The 22880-nt window shown below is 38.4% G+C and overlaps 1 protein-coding gene across 4 annotated transcripts in view; it reads left to right on the plus strand.

Annotated features, from left to right (window-relative positions):
• Slc9a7 (solute carrier family 9 member A7) overlaps positions 1-22880 on the plus strand; it is a 180668-nt gene that overhangs the window by 117643 nt on the left and 40145 nt on the right. For 2 of the 4 annotated variants that reach the window (NM_001401002.1, XM_087599840.1), the window contains exons 13-14: positions 9663-9722; positions 16679-16742. In NM_001401002.1, coding sequence (NP_001387931.1) covers positions 9663-9722; positions 16679-16742 — 124 coding nt within the window. The remainder of the gene's footprint in view (positions 1-9662; positions 9723-16678; positions 16743-22880) is intronic. The other 2 variants (XM_087599842.1, XM_087599841.1) reach the window with 1 other exon arrangement.

Raw genomic sequence — 22880 nt, forward strand, 5'->3', positions numbered from 1 at the left:
CCTCTGCATTATGTGTTGCTGAACAAACTCTGGCCACCTGCTGTAGTTTCATGTTTGTACACGGTGACTATGACCCATCAACCAGGCACTTGGGTAATGTAAATGCCTGAAGAGTCACTCTCTAAAGAGCCACAAGGTGGTGGTATATCTTTCTCTGTTGGTCTTCAGTTTGTTTTCCCTCCTCTGCCAAAGACAGTTGAAATTCCTTCACACTTCAGAGGAGAAAAACAGGATTTGAGAGAATAGCCCTTTCCTCCAGAGGTGGAAGGGATTGGTGGCAGGAGGCAGGAATTCCTGGGTTTGGCTCCTGCCAGTTGTGCATTTTTGGGCTAGTATGTCTCAGCTTGCAAATCAAGGCGAGCTTCTTGGTGACAATCAGGATCATCACTAATGCTTGTGTTGCATGTGCCATTTGCATCCCCATGCTTATATATTAAGATGGTTCTCACAACATAGTGGAGAGAATACAATCTATTTTGAGAAATGAGACACAAAACAACAACTTTACCCTAGGTGAGTCTTGAGAGGATGAGACAGGAAGTTGTGCCATGGCTTGTACACAGTGCTGTCCATCTGTGAAAAGGGTTGTGGTGCTAAAAATTGCTTTCCTCATAACATTTGGGGTGTTTAGAATTTCAACTTCCTTGCTTTAATACTAAGGGTTGGATTAAGAAATACAGTCCATCTTTGGGAATATAAACCTGAAGAAAGAAAATGTACTCATGTAGCTTTCAACTTGAGACATCAGATGGTACTGTCTTTGTTCTTTGTAGCAGCATGAGGACAAGACAGGCGATTGACCTTCTGTACCCTGCATGACCCTGAGAGTCTTTGCCTTCAGTGACCTGTGAAGTAACTTTATGCGAGATTTCAGATTTTTGGAGTAGGGGTGCTCATCTTGTACAGAGAATTGTTAGATAGGTAATAAACAATTTTGTAATTTCCTGAGATACTCTGATATTTATATTCATCATGGGATTTTGAAATTATTGAATAATACTATATAGCTATATGAATAATACTATATAATATGAATAATAACTATGTTGGATAATACTATATAGCTATAATATATATATATATTTCATGAGGAGTTTTGAAAACTTTGAAGTCTATTATAATTAATTTCTCATATCATTCATAAGACTTATTTTTATGTATTCAGGAAATACTCATATTTGTGTATTTGTGTATATTATGTATTCAGGAAATACTCATATTTGTGTTTGATTTTTATATGAGTAATTTAAAGTAGTTCCCTAAACTGTATAAAAGTTTCAGGCTCCTCAGGAATTATCTGGTCAGTTCCCTGACTTTTCATGACCTGATTAAATTATAAGTTCTTCGCTTTATTTTTCAACCCCAAAATATTTGTTACAAACAGAACCGAATGATTTCCCACTGAGAATGGAGAGTTGTCTTTTGGAACTTTGTTACCTTTTCAAAAAGTGGGCCATTAAAACAGTTCTTCTACCTAGAGCTAAGTCTGACAGGTACATGATGGGTCAACTATGCAAGGAGCTGGTAAGAAGTGAGCAATGCTGTTGAGCAGAAAACCCATAGTTCCTATCATACTTCTATTCCGCTTTTTAAAATATGTTTTACTTTTTGATCCCTTCTCCATATAATTTTGTCATATCAACCATAGATAACATACAGGTATAAAAATCAGTCTTTGGGGCATGGGTGATCAAAATTTGCTATTGTATGTGTTTTAGAAAAGATTCAATTTCACTGTTATTCATTGGTAATGTTATGTGAGGTTTTTGAAATTATCTAATTTGAGGAAACATCTCTCAGGTATCTTTCATATATGAGCCAGAATATTTCAGAGCATGAAAACTATGCAGCATAATTTTTTATTCTGGAATAACTATAGAACTGAGAGTTCAGGGTATGCTTTATGCATGTTTCCTGTGGTCACGTGTTATATAGCTAGTTGTACCATATCACAACCAGGAGCTGAATGGGTCCATGTGTGTGGTTTGATACTATTTTCTTATATCTAGGTTTTTGCAAGCACCACTGTGTTCAAGGTATAGGATTGTTCCAACATAGAGATATCCTTAGCTCCATCCTTTATGTCACACTCTTCTCCTACCATTCCCTAACTCCAGCAACCTCTAATTTGGTCTCTGTCTCCATAATTTTCTCATTTTGATAATTATAGAACTCAAATTATTTAGTAAATGATCTTTTGAGATTGACTTTTCCTCTTATTCACCATAATACCTTTGAGACCCACATAGGTCATTATATATGTCAAAATTTCTTCCTTTTTATTTCTGGATAATACTCCTGACATGAATGTATCAGGGTCTGTTTAACTGTTCATACCTTGAAGGACATTTTGTTAGTTTCTAGTTTACGATTATTATAAATAAAGCAACTGTGAACATTTTTGAGTAAGTTTTTATATCAATATGGGCATTCATATATCTATGATACAGGTTCCAGAACATGACTGACAGATAAGATACTAAATGAGTAAGTTTCTAAGGAACTGCCAAACAGTTTTGCAGAGTAACTGTACCATTTACATTGCTACTAATGGCACATGAGGCTCTGGTTTCCTCATATCCTCACCAGTATTCTCTCTAGTAGTTCTGATAGGTGTGTGGTGCTATCGCATGTTGGTCTTTGTAGCTAATAATGTTGAATGTCTCTTCATCTGCTTGTCTTTTGCTCCCATCTTTTCTCTCACGACTAGCTCTTCAAGTCTTTTGTTTGCTTTATAATTGAAGTAGTAGTAGTTTTTGTTGAGTTTTGAAATGTTTTTTATTCTAGATACTAGTGTTTTGTAAGATAACATGGTTTGTAAATTTTTTTGCACTTTCTTGTAGCTTATATTGAAGTCTTGGTAGAATCTTTCACAGAGAAGAAGTCATAATGCTGAAGAATTGTAATCTGTATTTTTGTATCATATCTTTGGTGCCATGCCTAAAAAATTCACCAAGTTCTCTTGAAACTTCTTTGTTATTTCCTTAAACACTTTTAGTTTTATGTCTTACACTTAAGTCTATGAGCTGCTTTTGGTTAATGTTAGTATGAGATGGAAGGTTGTGTTTTATTTGTCTGTGGCTATCCAGTTGTTCTACTGTGGTATAATAAAAAGACTGTGGCTCTACCTAAAGACTATACATGGACTGACCCTGGGCTCTAACCTCATAGGTAGCAATGAATATCCTAGTAAGATCACCAGGGGAAGAGGAAGCTCTTGGTCCTGCCAAGACTGAACCCCCAGTGAACATGATTGTTGGGGGGAGGGCGGCAATGGGGGGAGGATGGGGAGGGGAACACCTATAAAGAAGGGGAGGGGGAGGGATTAGGGGGATGTTTGCCCAGAAACCGGGAAAGGGAATAATATTTGAAATGTAAATAAGAAATACTCAAGTTAATAAAAAAAAAAAGACTGTGGCTTTCCATTGAAATACTTTTGCTCATTTGTCAGAAATAAGTTGTCCATTTACCTGGGGATCACAACATTCTCTTGTGGTTCATTGATTTATGTATCTGATTTTCAAAAAGTGATAGCTATAGTTACACAATATGCTTTGGCATTCAGCAGACAGTTTGCTTCCACCACTACCTCCTTCTTTTCTTTTTTCAAAATTGTAGACATTTTAGTTTTATTTCATATAAATTTTAGAAAAAGTCTTTCTGTAGCTAGACATGCTTATAATTCCAACAATTAGGAGGCTGATGCAGGAATTCAGGGCTAGCCTAAGAGATATACACAGAGAGAGGTATACAAAGCCTCAATAAAAGGAATACAAGAGAAGTAAATAAAATCTTGTTCTGCTTTTCATAGGAATTGTATTTTGCATATTATCAATTGGGGTCATTAGCATCTTCCTCATGTTGTGTCCTCCAATTATTTCGTGTCTCAATTTATTTTTAACCTTCTTTGGTTTCTTTTTTGTTTGTTTGTTTGTTTGTTTGTTTGTTTTTTTCTTTGGTTTCTTTATATTAGTACTTTGTAGTTTTTAGCATAAAAATGCTATGCAAGTTTTATTAGATTTATATCCTGCCACCTACACCTAGCTCATTTCTTTTTTAGTTCTAGGAGGTGTTTGGTGTGTGTGTGTGTGTGTGTGTGTGTGTGTGTGTGTGTGTGTGTGTGTGTGTAGTCTCTAGGATTTTCTATATTGATATAAATTTCTGAATTATTTACATAACTATGCAAAGTGAAATAGTTTTATTTTGTTCTTTTCAACCAATGTGCCTTTGACTTTCTTTTCATTTATTATTGCTCTGGTTGACTTTCAGTCCTATGTTTAATAAAAGTACTGTTAGTGGATGTTGTCACACAGCTCTTAACAGTAAGAGAGACATATTTACTTTTATCATTGGGTGTCATCATAGCTTGTACAGTTTTTATAGCTATTGATCATCAGATTGAATATTTTAGTTAGTTTATTTTTTAATTTTTTTGAAAGTTACATTTTATTTATTTGGGGGCAGAGAACACATACCATTTTATACATGTGGAGACCAGGTGACCGTTTTTTTGGGAGTCAGTTCTTTTCTTCTACCATGTATACCTTGGGGAAGGAACTCAGGTCATCTTGCTTGGCAAGAAATGCTTTTATCCATTGAGCCACCTTGCTGGTCCTCATGTTTATTTTTAACAAAATTACTTTTGACATCAGAGAGTGTGATCATACACTTTTTCTTATTTAGCTCTTTGGTAGATTGCAGTGACCAATTCTCAAATTCTGAACTGATCTAGCTTTTCTGAAATAAACCCTACTTGGTTATGGTATATTATTTGAATACTGCTTAATTCTATGAGCAAATGCTTGCTTAATTTTTCTATGTTCCTGGGGTATGGTTTATAGTTCTCCTTTTTGCACTATATTTGTCTGGTTTAGGTAATTAGGGTAATGTGGCCCCAAACATAAATTGGGATATGTACTCTACTCTTCTTTATATATTTAGTATTAGTTATTTCCTTTTACTTTTTGGTAGAATTCTCCAATGAAACTTTCTAGGTCATAAGATTTCTTTTTCAGAAATCTTTAAATTATGTTATTTAATGAAACTGTTTAGATTATATATTTCATATTAGGTGAACTCTGATACTATGAAATTGCTCAGTTTGATCTATTTGTCAAGTTAATGTTATTCATAGTGTACTAACTAGTTTTATGTCAACTTAATACAGACTAAAATCATCTGAGAAGAGGGAACCTGTGTTAAGCAAATGTCTCCATAAGATTAGGCTGTAAGCAAGCCTATGGGTCATTTTCTTAACTAGTGATTGATGGGGAAGGGCTCAGTCCATTGTGGACAGTGTGATCACTGGGCTAGTGGTCCTGGATTCTATAAGAAAGCAAGAGAACAAACAGGGGAAGCAAGCTAATAAACAGTATCCCTCCATGGCCTCTGCAGTGGTTCCTGCCTTCAGGTTCCTGTCCTGTTTGAGCTCCTGTCCTAGCTTTCTGTGGTGTGATGAACAGTAATATAGAAGTGGAATCCAAATATATCCTTTCCTCCCCAACTTGCTTTTTTAAAAATGTTTTTAGATTGTTTAAAGGTAGCTTTATTGGGAAATTGCCTTTGGGAGAGCTCACTGGCTCCAAGGATTGAGTCTAGGGGAGTTACCATGGGGAGAAAGGAGAAAGGGTAGGGAGAAAGAGAAAGGGCTTATGTGCAGAAAGAAGAGAGAACCCCAATTTGCTCTTGCCATGGTGTTTCATCACAGTAATAGTAACTCTAACTATTATGCTACATACACATAGTGTTCACTGATTGTTCTTTAGATGTTTCTGGTGTCTGCAGTGTTATCAACATCGCCATTATTATTATTTCATGTTTCATTTTTAATAATGTGTATCTTTTCTTTTTTGTCAGATTTGCTAGGGGTCTGGGAGGAGGAATTTTTGTTATTTATTTTTTGACATAAGGTCTCATTATGTAGCCATGACTGTTCTGTTAGTCGCTATGTAGAGCATGCTGAAATAGAGCTCACAGAGATCTACCCACCTCTGTCTTTCCAGTGCTGGGTTCAAAGGCATATGCCATTATGCCTGGATGGTGGATTTTTTTTTCATATAAGCATTTTCATTTGCTTTTAATTACCTATTTATTCCACATATTTTACTATTTCTCTGATTTTAATTTTACCAATTTCTGTTCCTGTATTTTATTTCTACCCTTCTTGGTTTTTTTTTTCCCTCAGCTCAACCACACATTCAAGTAAAGCAACAGTTAATATTGCTGAAAAATATATATGGTACCCACTCATATTTTTTCAGATGTGTATTAGTAATGGTTATTTAAGTATAGACACTGACATTTACATAAATTGTATCAAAAGAAGTTCTTTCCAAAATAAGGTAATAAGAATGGTTGGTTTTTCTTGGCTTGTGGCTTATGATGTTGCTTAGTGACCTCAAGAATTTCTGCAACCCAGTTCTTATTTTAAATTGATTCAGAAACCCCCTGATATTCATTATGGTACTTTTCATCCTGTGAACTCAGGAGAATAATTTTCAAGTAGGGACTACTTTTTTACTTGTTCCTTATTTCTTCAACTGCTGATGAGTATAGGCAGTTGCTCAGAAGTTGTACTAAGAGTTCTTCTTAACAACTTAGAGTTCTTCTATAAACAACTAGGTGTTAGCTGTGGTTTCTTTCTTTTCTTTTTGGGGGGATGTAGGGGGAGGCAGTGTATCTCTATGAAGCCCTAGCTGTCCTGGAATTCACTGTGTAGACCAAGTTAGCCTCAAACTCAAAGGTCTACCTGTCTCTGCCTCCAGAATGTTGGGATTAAATGTGCCCCCATTCCTGGCTAGTTCTGATTTCTTGACCATGGCTAACTTCAAGTCTGTTTATGAAGAAAAATATGAATATAACTGCAATTCCAGAGCTTGGTCACTTATGTTCATAACAAGTCCAAAATTACCTTCTTCAATTAGTATTTTATGATTGATACTTTTAAATGTAATGGGAAATGCTCAGATATTTTAGTTAATATATAAACTGCTTATTCTTTTTAGTCTCTTGAGTAAGTGCTGTTATTTACAAAGGACATAATTTTGACAGCTTAGAGGGGTTATAGGATTATTTCAACAGATGAACATTCTATGATCACAAATTCTCTAGGAGCACAGTGGGTAGGGAGGCAATGGAAGGACACACATCTAGTTAGTCAAATGAACAGGTAACCTTCACAGCCCACAAGGAAGTAATATAGTCTTTCAAGGGCAAGTACACACACTCTGGTGTTAATCCTATCAGTTGGGAAATTATGGTAACATTCTCTTCAAGATAGCATAAGGAATATAGATGAGAAGGACTCTTGAGCTCTTTACCTAACAGGGTTTGTGAATTGATATTTTCTAAGATGCAACATTATTACAGAATTAGTATCTTAGCAGGAAGAACTTGGGTCCCTAAATCTACAGGTCTATGTTGGAAGAGTGCCTCTACCATTCCTACCTTTATGACTGTGGGCAAGTCATTTTAACTTCAATTCTCAGTTTTCTTCCCAATTAAATAGTAACAATCACAGTATGGTGATTCAATGTGATTAGAGTGATTAGAAGTAAATATGATGAAGAGTTCTTGCTCTAGGGGTTAAGGGGTGCAACTTTGTGGCAGAATGCTTTCCTAGCATATGCAAAGCTCTGGTTTCTATCCCCAGTGTCACCACTACCTCCAGAAAATCCCCATTTTCTCATTAAATATTTATTTGACAAATGGACTCACTAAATTTTAGCTGTCATATTATGTTATTATTATTATAATCACCCAAGCAACGACTAATCTTACACTTAAGAAATCCTGGTTTGTTTTTCTGCTGTTTGCTATAGTAATTTATGGTTTAAGGCATATTCTCATTCTGACCATGTAACTAATTGAAAGTATCACCTTATGATGAGTCATGATCTCTTGTATTTTCAAGGGATACAATATAATGAGAAATTGAGCATTGCCTATTACAATGTTTCTCAAATTTTCCAACTAACTGTAGGGGATGGTTGTGATGCCTTGATCAGGAATCTGCACGGAAACACTGAAGGTCCTGTTCCTCAATTGGTTCTTGCATGATCAATAAAGATGCTAGTGGCCAATGAGCTGTGCAGAATAGGCAGGACTTCCAGTTTTTCTGCAGGCAGGTTAGCAGACACAGAAGAGAATTATCCTTGCTTCAGAGGGAGATAAAGCCACCAGCCATGGAAGATCTAGGGTTGAGTGGCCATTGGTCGCTTCCCCAACTGGGCCTGGCGTAGTAGGCAGAAGATTAGAAACAACTAAAATTGAGGGCAGATTTAGGGTAATGAGCTGGGGCTAAAGGTAACTGAGCAACTAAAGTTGAGGGCAGATTTGGGTGTTGAGCTGGGAGTGAAAGAAGGGCATGATTGCCCAGGAAAGCTTAGAAGAGCCAGGCCATTGAGCTAAAGCATATATAAGTAAGTTAATATGTGTGTTGTCTTTCATCTGCAGATCCAAGGGAACAGAGAACAATCCATTTGGGGCTTAAAGTGGGTAGCAAAACCTGCAGGTTACAACTAACTGTAGTAAAATTCTAGCACCACAGATCTCCTATATCTTTATGTTTTATAACGCTTTGATGGCTTCAAACTTACCCAATTTGCATTTTAAGGGGTTGTTTTTTATGTATGTTCCTCAAGAACCAGTTTTCACACCCACAGGGATGATATTATCCTATTGAGAGTACATAATTTTGTGCAGTATTTTCAACTAAGGGCAATTTTTCTACCTGGGAAACTTCTGTAAACATCCGGAAATATTTTAAACCAAAAAACAACTGTCCTTTTTTTTTTAACCAAGAAGGTCTATCTCCTGGGGCTGATGGGGTAGTTGCTGTTGGTATCCTGTAAGTAGAAGTCAGGGATGTTACTAAACATTGTACAGTGCACAGGGGAATGGTTTCCCAACAGAGAATAATTATGGACTTAAATGTTCAAGTGCTGAGTTTGCAAAGCCATGTTGTAGCATGATGATCAAGTTCAATGTTGTCTGAATAATCTAGAAATCATTAAGGAAAGTGAAAGACCACATCAAGCCAGAGACCTCAAAGAAAAGAGAAGAGCCAAACTTGGGTTCCTGGCCTTCAGGTTGAAATTGTAAACAATATTGTTTGCTTGTCTAGAAAAAAAATGGCCATATTTGTATTCTAAGTATTGTTGATTTTCAGTAATATAGTGGGTTTTGTTCTTTCTGTTAACTAGCTATAAGATATGCACATATTCAAAATATATGCATTGTTTAGTAACAATTTTCTGTTTTTATATGGACATACCTTGCTTTATGAAACAGATGAGCTCCTTGTAGATTAAGTTATATACACATATTGATCTGATTTTATTGTATTATGTTTTGAGAGGCTTAACATCATTATCAATTGTTCCTCATGACCTAGCTTCTAACATTGTTGCTTTAAATTTAGCAACCTCTTTGCCTCTTGAGTTTAGAGAATGGGAATAGCCAAAGATAATTATGTAGCTGCATGGTTGCCACTTACCTAGTGTTTTCAAGACTTTGGGTTCCATCCTCAGCACTGGAACAAAAAAGGGACTATGACTTTCTGATGAAGGTGAGATAGCCCTTCTTCCTGGCATGGTCCATGCCATAGATCCTGGTAGCTGTGTTGTCCTGTCACATTCACATTTCCTTCTTCTGCTGCCCAGAGTTGGTGTGGAGGAGCTCTCTGAAGAGGACCAGAATGAGCACCGATGGCAGTACTTCAGGTGACACAGGGACTACTCAGAAAATAATCCACTGGGCTTTGCTTTTCTCTTCTGTCTAACTTGAATGATTTTTCTTTATGCTGTTTGCTTTTTCCTTCCTGAATGCACCAATCCTTACCCCATGGGCAACAGGAAAATCATTTCTAATAATCTTTTCTGTCTTTTCTCCATGTTTATTTGTGTCAATGTTATTGAAATTGTGTGCTTTCTTCCCACATTTTGAACCATGTGTTTTCAACCACGAAGCTTGAATTAATGTTTTCTTTTTATACAACTGAATGAGTTTTGTGTTAAAGACAGCTCATTTTCAGAACCACCTATATTTTTTTCTAGAAAATCCTGCTCCGGATCTAGTTAGTAAAGCTTGTATCTAATGTAGAGAACTAGAATTTCATATTTCAGCCTTGACTAGAGCATAGCTACATGGTCTTAAAATATATATGCCCCTTTCTCCCAGTACTCCCTCATCCAGATCATTCCCCATTCCCTTTTCCTTTGAGAAGGGGGAGTCCTCTGGGTGTCACCCCCACCCCAAGGCTCACCAAGTAATTGCAGGACTACACTTCATCCTCAACCAACGAGGCAAGACAAGGTTATCCAGTTAGGGTAGCTGGATCTATAGGCAGGTAACACATTCAGGGACAGCCTCCAGTCCAGCTGTTGGGGGATCTGCATGAAGAACAAGCTGCACATCTGCCATATATGTGCAGAAAATGTCCAGCCCACACTAGCTCTTTTGTAGGTGGTTCAGTCTCTGGGAGCTCCCAAGGGTCCAGGTTAGTTGATTCTGTTGGTCTTCCTGTAGATTCCTATCCTGTTTGGGTCTCTCAGTCCTTTTCCTAACTCTTCCACAAGACTCCCCAAGCTCCATCTAATGTTTGGCAGTGGGTCTCTGCATCTGTTTCCATTGGCTTCTTGGTAGAGCCTCTCAGAGGACAGTTATGCTAGGCTCCTGTCTCTGCTGGCTGTACCTTAGTATTATGTATTTTTAAGTATGTATTTGTATATTTATACTTTTTCACAATGGTTTAGATGACATGAACATTTTTAAAATAATCAAAATAATGAAGTTTTCACATTTAAAACTTCAGTTAACACTGTTTTTTTCTTGGCCTACCTCCAACTGTATATAATGCCATTGTGTTTAAGGGTGGTGATATAGGAGCAAAATAAAAACCTCCAGTGTTTGTTCTTGCCTTTCTGAATTTTCAGGTGATATGCTTTCTTCCTGGTCTGATCTGTAAATCCACTCATTGCAAAATCAGCTTGAACTCAGAACTTGTAAAAATATTCTGTTCAGTAAAGGCAGGGTGAAGGAAACAATATCTATGAGTGGGGTGTGGGTCTTGGAATATAGCCCAGATAATATTCTGTAATGATATGCATAAAATTACTGGAAGTGTTGAACTATCTCATTGGGTTCATGCTTATTATGGTTGCAATGTGCTTGTGTGGATGTGCGTGCAGGTGTGCACATGCACTCACATACACATACAGGTTTACTAGTAGAGTTGCAGAGGAACTCTTTCTACTGAAGTTTCCTGTCTTCAAGGAAGAAGTTTTATTAGACCAGTATTACTTGGGACACAAGAGAATTCAGAATATAATCTGATGATCAAGATTTATATGAAAATTTATGTCTCATATTCCTAAAAATAACCAGAACTTTGATTATTCACATGCTTTAAAATTACTGGTTTCTAGAAATATGTATCAGTGGTAAAATGCATGCTTAATATGCTTGAGACCCTAGATTCAATCTCCAGAATTTCCTAAAAAAGTATTGGTTAGTATAGAATTTTTCTGAGATTTCATGGCATTTTATTCATTAACAACAGTAGACAAGTTATTGTTCTAGAATGAAGGTTATTAACTTTGGGGTATTTATTCATTACAGAAAAAACACATCCATTTGATTTATTCCTGTTCTTGTTTGGCATAGAATTTCCACATTTGTCTCATTACTTAAGGATAATTCAGTTCGTTCTGGAGGAAAGGACTACTGTGTCTATTGCAGTATGCTCCCCCTAGATGTATCTGAATGCTGAAATGTAATATAATAAAGCTTCAGGTTTCTGTAATATTCCAGATGTAACAAGTCAGGAGATAAATACATTTTAAACAGTTGCCAAAACCAGCAATTTGAAAAAGCTAAGTCTTATGGGGCTCTGAATCCACAATCAAAAGCCTGTGTCTGGTCTTTCTTGCTGTTTAGCACCATTCCAAGTATCCTGACCCATTGTTTTACTCTTATTCACAGAGACCAGTTTGGTTCTGGGCTGTGCTCCAAGGGTGGAGGCCTTTATAGTAATCCCAGCATACTCTGTGTCATCTTTGAGGATTGATTGGTCCAAGGGCCCTTCCAAATGCCAGAAAAGTAATTTTTAAATGACTCTAAAATAAACAGCCTCAAGTAGGGAAAAATACAGAATAACCCTTATGTCATGGCCCCTATCTGTCATCTAGGGATCATTTATAAAGCATGGTAAACTGAAATGCAGGCATTTATTTACTTTCTTGAATTCTACTACCTTAGTACCTTATATTAGTAGTTGGCACCTTGCTAAGACCCCATGAGTCAGACTTGGAGGAACCAGGCAGTCCCCTTATGCTCTGTACAGTCAGACTATATGCATCTCAGATACATGATAGATAGTAAGGGGCTCTGGTGAAGATTGGACTTTCCACACAGAAGATTGATATAGGTAAGGAAATCAGATATTGAGTAGGACTGTCTCTGGAGCTTCAACTTGTTACAGAGTGGCACAGCTGGATCTAAATATGGCTGCACTGCTTAGCACTTCATTAATTGTGTCTGAGTCAACTCAAGGTCTTCTCCATGTCCATTACTTTTAGGAGAAAATAATTTCAGCAAAAATATTTCTGAAATTATCAAGAAGAAAATCTTTATTCGTTCATTGCCCGTGCTTACCAATTTTAGTACTTCATGTTACAAATCTTTACAATTTGTGCTTTTCAGACCCTGAAATAAAGTAAGTTTATAAATTATCAGTATTAATCAATTAATTACAGGTAGGGAAATAGGCTGATGTATTTTTGAAACATCTTTACCAAAGGTATAATTAAATCTTCTTAACTATATTTTAAGTTTTTCTCCCAAAAGGAAAGACTGGAGCTGTGACTACCTCAGTTCTAACTTGCACTCAACAGTTCACTAGAATCTGTCACTTTTTCTTCCAGTAAGAGTCAGGTGTCCTGAGTCCACTCCTAAATGCTTCTGGATTTCCATCTCCTGTGTAATTGCACCTAAGAAAAGTAACATGAATTTTAAAAATGTTTATGTTTACTGACATGTCTGTTTACTCTCTTGCCACAATTCACTCCCTTTTCACGGTCTCTTACAACATTGATTTTTAACAAAACATCTTACAATTGGGATTTTTCTGATGTTTCATTTCTTTATCCTATTAAAAAAGTTATCAGTAGAATGATATTTTGCTACCATATGAATGGCAATATGAATTGCCGATGAGCCAGCAATGAAATCATTCACTGATTGCACTGAGGACAGAACACGAAGACTTTCTTATTCTCCCACTTCTTTCATTCTTTTAAGAAAATGAGTGGTCTCCATATAGAACCCTGGGTTTAGGAATTTATTTTACATACTGATAAAGGCAGCAGTCTCTTCAGTGTCTAGGTATTCAGTTCAAGAGAGTTTTTTCTTTTTGTGTGGATTTGAAGCTGTGTTCCTACAACACCTTAACAGGAATCTAGGTGTTAGCATGAACAAAGCAAAGAGTTAGCCAAAAGAACAAAAAAGTGTTGACAGTATGAAAACCTGTCTGAAATCAGGGTTGATTTAAAAATCTATACTTTCATTGTCCATATATGGTTATTTAAAGTTTTAATTAGCTAAAAACTAAGGAGGTATAAAATGTAATTTCTCACTCATAATAACTACACTCTAAATGCTCTGAGTCCACAGGTGGCCAGCTGGTGCTATAACTAGACACTGCAGATAAAGAACACTGCACAAAGTTCTATCATAGAGTATGGTCCTAGTCTCTCAGGTTTCCCCATAACAAATTGTGAACATCATGAGCTTGTGACCAAGTTCAGATTCTGAAATTTACTATAAAATGTTTCGAATACAGTATTTTACGCTTTGTTTGGAATTCTGGCCCAGCCACATGGACCTAGTGGGAATGATGAGTCCCATTGGTATTCTGTGATTTGAGTTCAAATAGATCAGTCTTGGCTATTATCAATAGTTCTTTTAAAACAGAATCAATTTAAAGTTTTTCTAGAATTTAGGTGACAGAGGCAGGATCATCACCAGAGCATGGTTTATACAGTAAATTCCAGGCCAGTCAAGGCTACATAGGCTACCCTGTGTCCACAAACCAAAATGATTTTGTCAAATATGTTTTCTTCTTGTAGTAAAGATTCCAGGGCTAGAGCTTATTTTCCTTTGGCATCTCTTACTACATTTAATTTTATTTTCTTCGTGATGGTACAGTGTTTCCTGTGGGCCTCCTATTTCATCTGGGCTGATATAAAGTTAGTTTGCTTTACATGTACTGATGGCAGAAGCTATCTTAGTGGCAGATCTGAAGTGTCATATTCTTGGTCACCCTATGCCATTTAGGAGCCTTTTTGTGGCTTAGTTGAGGGTAACCAAGTTACCTTATCATTCTGGGAGATACTGCTCTTCTGAGTCTGCGCCCAGCAGCCCACTTTCAGAAGATTTGTCTGGTACAAAGTAGTTTTGTGCTGTTTCATAAGGTCTAATAGTAATCTCCTGTCTATTAACCTTATTGATGCCACCATGGATACCTTACAGAGCACCATATAGAGGATGTTTTAGTATGGATTGTATATTAAGGGGCTCTAAAAACAGGCAAAAATTGAAGAACAATTGGGAGTTCTGAATGCAATTTTGCCTCCATTTTCACACATTAGATTGTTGGTGTGCCGTTAGGATCTTAGGTGACGTTTTGGGAGGCATTTCAGATACTGAAGTAGATGTTCATGCATCTTTTCTTCCATGAAGTCTCTTTTCTTTAGAAAGATAGCAGGTGTTACTGGTGATGGAGAGGAAGAAGAAAAATAAGTTGGCATTTGCGGCTTTGTATGTCCACTATAGTTTCTGCTTGCTGGACTAAGTCGTCCTTGTACTGGACTGCAAAGCTTCCCTCTTCAAGCTTATAATGGCCTGGGCTACTGAAAGCTTGATGCTTTGCTACATTTTATGATGCTGTTCACATACTGAGATATTGCAAGATTGGACGGAGTATAGGATTTTCCTGGTGCCTAGTTTCTCTCCCACCATTCCAAGTTATTTATGTTGTTTGTGTTATAATTTTCTGTATCAAAATGGGGAAGATATGAATATAAACAATAAACATGCATACAGCAATAGGTAGCATATGGCAAAGCCAAGGCAACTGTCCTAGTGCATCTTCAGAATTTATTGTAAGTGAATTTTTGCCACTTAGTCTTTTTCCTTTTTTTTTTTTTTCCGGAGCTGGGGACCGAACCCAGGGCCTTGCGCTTCCTAGGCAAGCGCTCTACCACTGAGCTAAATCCCCAACCCCCCACTTAGTCTTTTTAAATATATATTATCTTCAGTTGCTCTCAAATGTGTAAGTTCTCTCAAATATGTGAGCTTTCTGCCTACTTTGATAGGGAGATTGTGGGAATATGAGAACTAAAAGTATACCAAGACTCCAGTTAATAATACTGTAGGCAAGGTAGGCTTTAGAGAGGATCACTATGAGTGAGGTAGAGTCTGCGGTGGTGTGATTTTGCAGTAGGTGGGAGTTATAGGGAATTATGGATAAAACTTGCCAAGAGGAAATATCAGAGGTAAGGAGACACTCTTCATAAAGGTAGGCCCCAGAGATCAGATATCATTTGGGAGATGGCATCAGATATCAAAGGTGGGAGTTCTGGCTAAACCAGTTTAAGAAGATTCTTGATAAAACTTGGAGATGTAAAGGGAAGAAGCCCAAAAGTTAGGTTGTAGTTGGAAAGATGATTCAAAGAAGTATGACTCGAGTTTGGAGAATGAGAAATTCTATCATTTTGCATACTAATGAACTTCAGTCAGGAGAAGGGAGGCTGGGGAGATGGCTGTCAGAGAAGTGTTCGCTGCATAAGCATGAGGACCTGAGTTTGATCTTCAGAACCTATGTCAAAAGTGGGATATGATGGTGCATGTTTATAACCCCAGCACTGGGAAGATAGGCAGATCTCTTGGGCTTGCTTACCAGCCAGCATAACTTAATTGGTAATTTTTAGGCCAAATGAAAGTCTCAGTCTCAAAGAACAAGGCAGATGGCATCTGAAGAATGACACCTGTTTGCCCTCTGGCCTACACACACACACACACACACACACACACACACACACACACACACACACACAGGCATCCATAGATATGTGCATGTGAATACACACACAGACATATACATAAGAATGCAGAAGAAATTTATTGATGCCACTGCTTCATTTGTATCATGAAGAAAGATGTAGGATGGAGAAGTGTGAAGATGGCCATCAAGACACTACAGTAAATGGTAATGGTAGGCTCTCTAGGTGGCCATGCAGGTATTTACTACAGATCCTTCCCATGCTTCCTTGTATACCTGTCTGATTTCACAAAAAGTATTGTGGACATCAAAGCAGTTTAGGGCAGAAGTGAGGAAGCAGCCAAGCAGAAGAGACCCATTGTTTAGTAGTAGAGACTGCTTGGTATAAGGAAGGCAGATGGAAAGCTGCCAGCATATTTCTCAGACACCTCAGTGAGGGCATGGATACTTATACACCAGACTCTTGCAATCTGCTGTGGTGTGGATCTGACTTCTGCATGATGGGCTCTCTCTCCTTGAAGCTAACCACTCCTTCTGCTTTGGGAAGATATTTGCTGCCATGGGCCAAGCTAATGCTTTCTGTCTTTTCTCCTTGTCTTTTTCCCTGGTGACATTTAGAGTTGGTGTTGATCCAGATCAAGACCCGCCACCTAACAACGACAGCTTTCAAGTCTTACAAGGGGTAAGTCACAAAGTGATGCTTCCTGGGAAAGGAACTTGAAAATTGATTTGAAAATTGCTAAAATTGAGCATTTACTCCAAGCTTTGTATCTGGCTTCCCCCATTGCCATCTCGACAACAACCTTTTGGGTTGCTGCAGTAAACTGATTTATAGGTTAGAAGCTGAAAATTGAGTCCTAAGTGAGTCACCTAAGGTGAAATAATGAGGAAGTAATGCATTTTGTAAGTAAACAGGCTACCAGGGTGAGGAACAATTTTATCTAGATAATTCCATACTGGTCAAAACCTCGGGCATTCTCAATGGTTTACATTGCCTCTCCCTCTGCGCTCAAGAACCTGCGAAAAACATGAAATGAGTTGGCTTGGTTGGTTTCATGCAGCATTGCTTACTGTATGTATTTTAAGACCTGAAGGCTGCAATGTTAAACAGTAACAAAGGCACAAGTCAACTTTTGCCGGCAGTGTAGCTCCATGAGCCCCCATCATGTCTTGGGACCTCTACTCAGGTGCATCCATGTGCTTGACATCTACCATAGGAAAGAACTTGAGGCTGACTCAAAACAAAGTTAACAGGTTTGTTGATTGAGTAGAAGACAGAATGCACTAGAAGGAGTCATATGTGAATGGTAGAAGACATACACCTAGGTGTCTCAGCAATAGCTCCATGTGTGATTTGGAGGGAGTGTTTAGCTGCTTCATCTGCAATACTGTTTAGCTGCTGGGGACAGTATATGCTGGCACACTAGTTTTCTACAGAATTCTGTCATTGAACTAGAGACTTCTTTGTAAATATCACTGGCTTGAAGCTGGAGAAAATAGTCACCAAGGAATCCTTATATATAAAAGCCACAAAGTGATTACACATAAAATAGCAGTAATTATTTAGCTTTGACAATCAGATGTGTGCTATTTCTCAGGTGGCCTGGATGATTGCATGGAAATTGCTGGGTGCCAGCAAGTGAGAGGTGGAAAGCAGAATTGGAGAATTAAAGGGTCTCTTTTCCCTCTCACATCCCTGCTGCTCACTATTTAGCTTCTTGCCACAATAATACCTACAGTCATAGTGATGAATTTGCTGTCACTTAACCATAGAAATTCTGAGAAGCAGTTTTCTTAAGTGTTGGTTCTGGTTTCGCACTTGCAGTGAGGTTAATGAAGTCTTTTCTCCAGTTAGGATAAGTGACTTGACACACTGGACAGATAGGCCAGTTCTGGGTTGTTGGCAGCTCCAAGATGACCATGATGTGGATGACAGTGATTTCTGCTACATTCTTATGGCATCTGGTTTGCCTGGAACTAGGTGTGTGCCACAGCTTTCCTTGACCTCTTCCCAAGTTTCACATGAAGTCATGGAGATGTTTTCAGAGTCAGTTCTGCTGACCCTTTGAAAGCATTCAAGATTACTGTCAGGATGGAAACAGTAGGCTGAGTCCTACTGTGGTTCCTCAAGATTCCGTCTATGACTCAATCTCCATACAGAAACAGGTTTCTATACATCTTCCTCATTTGGCCTTCTTGGTCCAGAGAATGACTAACAGCATGACTAGAGTGTTCAATGACCTATAGCAACAAAACTAATCAGTGGGCTTCTCATTTGTGGATGAAATTTTTTGGTTTCCCTGCTTAATGGTGTCATGAAACTAGAATTAGAGGTGGGGGAAATCCAGAGATTTGTTTTCTTCTAGAAAGGGCAGTTCTCTTGGCCTTGTCTTCTAAATAGTTGTTTATGGGTAAGTGTTATGATACAGTAAGGAAAAGTGCTTTTACAATCAAAACAGTTTTTCTTACTACTTCTTGAAGCCCAAGCTATAAACTGTATCATAGGTACAAGCCAGGAGCAGTTACCTGAGACTTGGCTCCGTGAGGAAAGCTGATGAATATTGTGGGCAGACTCCTACTTGGTGTTTCTGGCAAACTGGATTCATCAGAACAAAACAAGACCTGAAAACACAGTTGGTTTGTTTCTCTAGAGGTCTTGGCAATTTTGCAACAAAAACAAAAACAAGCTCAGCTGGAAGCAAGCTGCCTGGACCCAGGGTTAGTAGCTTCTCATCCCATTAGAGAGGGGCTTTCATGCCAGACCAGGCATAGCTGGGATTTCTGTTGGCCAGACATGCTGACACATCATTCACTTCCTTCCTTGACTTTTACAGAAGACCACTCACTGGTGAGGCCCCTCTGTGTAACTCTGGGTATGACTCCTGCCTGTGTTACATCAGTAAGGCCAGCACAGAAATAGAGGTGCTAATGGAGTGTGGAGGAAAAGAAAATTGTGTGTGTGTGTGTGTGTGTGTGTGTGTGTGTGTGTGTGTGTGTGCGCGCGCGCGCGCGCGCGCGTGTGCGAGAGAGAGAGAGAGAGAGAGAGAGAGAGAGAGAGAATGTTGTATACGCCAGTATTTCTGCAGAGATAGTGAGAACCATTGAAAATCAACTGTTTACAGTTGTGTTCACAGGGAAGTTTGTGAGCCAGTTGGATTCAGTTGTCCCTAGAACCTCCCGATGGCTGAAATCTGATACTTTAGCCACCCACATTTTTAACTTCAAACACTTGCTGAAGTGACTTCCTTCAGCATTACTACTCTATTATTATTTTCCACCACCATTATTTCATTCTTTCCATTTTTCTTTTTCTTTTTAGACACAGTCAGTCTCTCTACATAGCCCTTGCTGGCCTGGAGCTCACTATGTAGACCAGGCTGGCCTCACACTGAGGCCATCTGCCGTTGCCTTCTGGTGCAGAGATTAAAGACCCGGGCTTCATTTTCTTTTTGTCTTAAAGATACCTCTTTTGGCCCCTTGAGTTTCCTTTTGTGCTACTGTGTTTGTTTTTCTAGAAGCTTTGTAGTGATTTGAATTTATTCAGACACGTGAAAGATGTTTATTGAATGCATTGTCAGAACTTTCAGGCTCTAGGAATAGACACAGAAAAGAAATATAGTTTTTGTCCTGCATGACTGGGCTGGACTGGATAATGAATTAGGGTCATGGCATGAACCATGGTTGAGGAACTTATTTGTTCTTCCTGGTTTGTAACTTCTGATTATCATACTGAGTGTTTAGTTGGTTTGGGTTCTTGACAAAAGAAAGACCCAAATCAAATGACTTGATTTGCTCTTCTGCTCTCTCATAGTCTATGGGGGTTGTTATAAGAAGGTACCTCAAAGTTCATGCCTTGAAATGTTACCATTTTGGTGGCTGGAAGTTCAGTATGTCAGAAATATGGTGGGCTCAGCTGGATTCTTGGATTCAAAGCCAAAGTCAAAGTGTAGCAGTATTGAGCCTTGGCTGAGAAAACATTTGCTACCTCATTCAAGTTGTCATTGATATTCACTCCACTGCTGTTTGATATTGGCTGATAGTGGGATAGGAGGTCACCTCTGGAGGGCTTCCAGTTGCTTATTTGTTGAGAATTGAGCGGAGACATACTGTTGTAGGAGAGATTGTTTATTAAGAGATGGTACACTTAGAAAGGAGAAGTGGGCCAGACCAAAGAGAATGTTTAGTGGCTTATATGGTCCTGCTATACATAGTTGGGTTGTTTTTGTGACCTTAAGGACATGTTTACATAGTATGAGCTTTTTGTTTCATTTGCATAGTGTAGGCTTTTCCACACATGATTGGAACATCCAGTTCTACATATAACTTTATGTCCCATTAAATCTTAAATCTCTGTACTTATTTGAGTATTATAAGGAGCCACAGGTTACCTGGAGAACCAACGGGCCAGCCATATTAATAAGTTCTATGTAGGGAGTTTCTGCCCTTCCTCGTTGTCAGCTTGTTTTCTTCCATGTATTAATTTTTTAAGGCCTCCCATGTTCGCCTTCTTTGCCCTCAACTCTCTGAGAGCTGTGGGTCCTAGATGGTTGGATTTGAAGGATGGTGCTGCATCATTTCTAACTATTTCTATGCTGTTGACTAGGTAGGACTGTAAACTCCCTCCCTCTTCTACTTACCTGTCAGAGAGGATCCCTTGTCATAGGGATTGGCTGAAATCCCTGCAGCACAAGGACTTTAGTCTGGAACTACTATATCCTGTTGATTGTGAACCAGCATTTCTTTTGCACCTTAGGTAACCCGACTCAGGGGGTGAAGGGTTGTTGTTGTCATGTCAGCGGTCTTGGAAGACAGTTGTCCTCAATTTAATTTTTGAGTTTAGGAATGATACCCCTCAAGCTGTCAAAAAAAAAAGGCAACATACTGACGGCTACATACTGAGAATGTGACAAAACACAAAAGAACAATTATAAGAAGAATCCAGTGGTAAAATAAATTTAAAATGCAAAGTCGTTATCATTTAATATATATCATGCTAAAAGAAAGCCAATGATAAAAACTAAAACATAAAGTAAGGTTACAACTACTGGTACATTTATATAAATGAGATGATTTTTGCATTTAAGAAGCAATGGTGCTTGTTGACAAGTTTGAAGATCTGAGTTCAATCCCGGCTTGTTACCAGAATTGTGAAGCATCCCATTGTGGTTATCAGAGATAGGATGGATATTGGGGTCTCATTTTAGGATTCTTCATCTCATTAATAAAAGAGTTTAAGACTCAAGCAGTTCAAAGGCAATTTATCAGAGCTTAAAGGAAAAACTTCTAAGGCTAGAGAGCTGGCTCAGCATTTAGGAACACTGGCTGCTCTTCCAGAGGATCTGGGCTCAATTCTCAGCATCCATATGGTGGCTCATAATCATCCAAACTCCAGTTTCAGAAGACCCTACATCCCTTGTCTGACCTCTTTGGGCACTAGGCACTCACATGTTACACAAAAATATATGCAGGCAAACCATTCATTTACATAAAATAAGTTTAAAAAACAAAAACAAACAAATAAAAAACATCCAAGGCAGGCAAACTGTAAATCTCAGCAGTTGCCCAGAAAAGGAGAATGGAGGAAAGAAAAACAAAGGTTGAGTTCCTAGCCCAGAGGTCTGCCACATGTCAGTCAGGGAAGGAGATTTTAGAGAAAAGGCAAGGCAGCCCAAAGTACCAGAAAGACATACTTAGGCTCTGGACAGCATTTAAAAGAAAGAGACAGTAGATGTAGGGAGGGGGCGTTGAGGTAACCTTAATTTTCTGAAGACCTCAACTAGTCTGTTGGATAACACAGCAGGGTTTTCTTCTTTCCTTGAGTAACCGCTCTGATTTTATTATAAGTAACAGGTTTCTTAATACAATTTTATGCTGCAAGGAGACTATTGTCTTGTTGCATCTATCGCTCCCTAGGGGTGTTGTGAGCTGAGCCCTTTGGATCCTGATCTGGGAGAATATGTGTTCTGAACAGGATTATTAGCAGATATTCTGTTTGCATATCTTTTACTTTCCTTCCTCCTTGAGCTTCTGTTTCCCCTCAGGGATCTAAGCAGGATCAAATTTAGATCCTTTCATCCAAAATGCCCATCAGTAAGTTTATATTGGGGCTATAGACGGTGTTATAGGAAAATGGTTGCCTCTTTTCCTTTAAATTATCAGGATCAAACTTATTCCAATTTTGGAAGTGTAGTATGTAGTAAGGGAGTCTAAGGGAAACACAAGAAATGGAGGATGTAACTAATTTTTTTCAAAACCTATTTTTTAAGGATGGTTCTTAAATGCTTTAACCTTCCTTGTTGCCCACCACTCACTAGAGGTAGTGGGAACAAAAGGATCCAGGTGGTAGGGAAGTGGAACTGTTTAGAAAAGGTTCTTTGGAGCAACTATCATCTGTGTTGTCTGGAAATTGGTAGTTTAGTTCATAAGTCAGCAGCAATAGCCTCAATCTGTTTGCAAACACTTCACAGATACACCAGCAGTCCAGTTCAATATAACAGTGGTGACACTACCTAGAAGAGACAGCCAGGCCTCAGCTTTGGCACAAGTAAGCAGGCGGGACCAGGCAGAATGCTAGGAGAGGTTCTCAGCTGTGCCTCTCTCAGGGTGTGAAGATCAGTGAAGATGAGCTACCAACAAGCATAGTACAGTTAGCTCTATAAGTAAGCTTAGCATAGCCTCGGTCACTGTCCATTGAGTCTTTTTTATACTCCCTCCAAACATCAGGTGTTCTCCTCAGTACATGTCTTGCCTCAGTAAATGCATCTGTCTCAGTTAACATCCCTCTGTCAATCAGCCTGAGTTCGAGGAAGCAGCAAGAAAC

Source organism: Rattus norvegicus, chromosome X (genome assembly GCF_021556685.1).
Source record: "Rattus norvegicus strain SHRSP/BbbUtx chromosome X, alternate assembly SHRSP_T2T, whole genome shotgun sequence".
In the NCBI taxonomy this organism is placed as follows: Eukaryota; Metazoa; Chordata; class Mammalia; order Rodentia; family Muridae; genus Rattus; species Rattus norvegicus.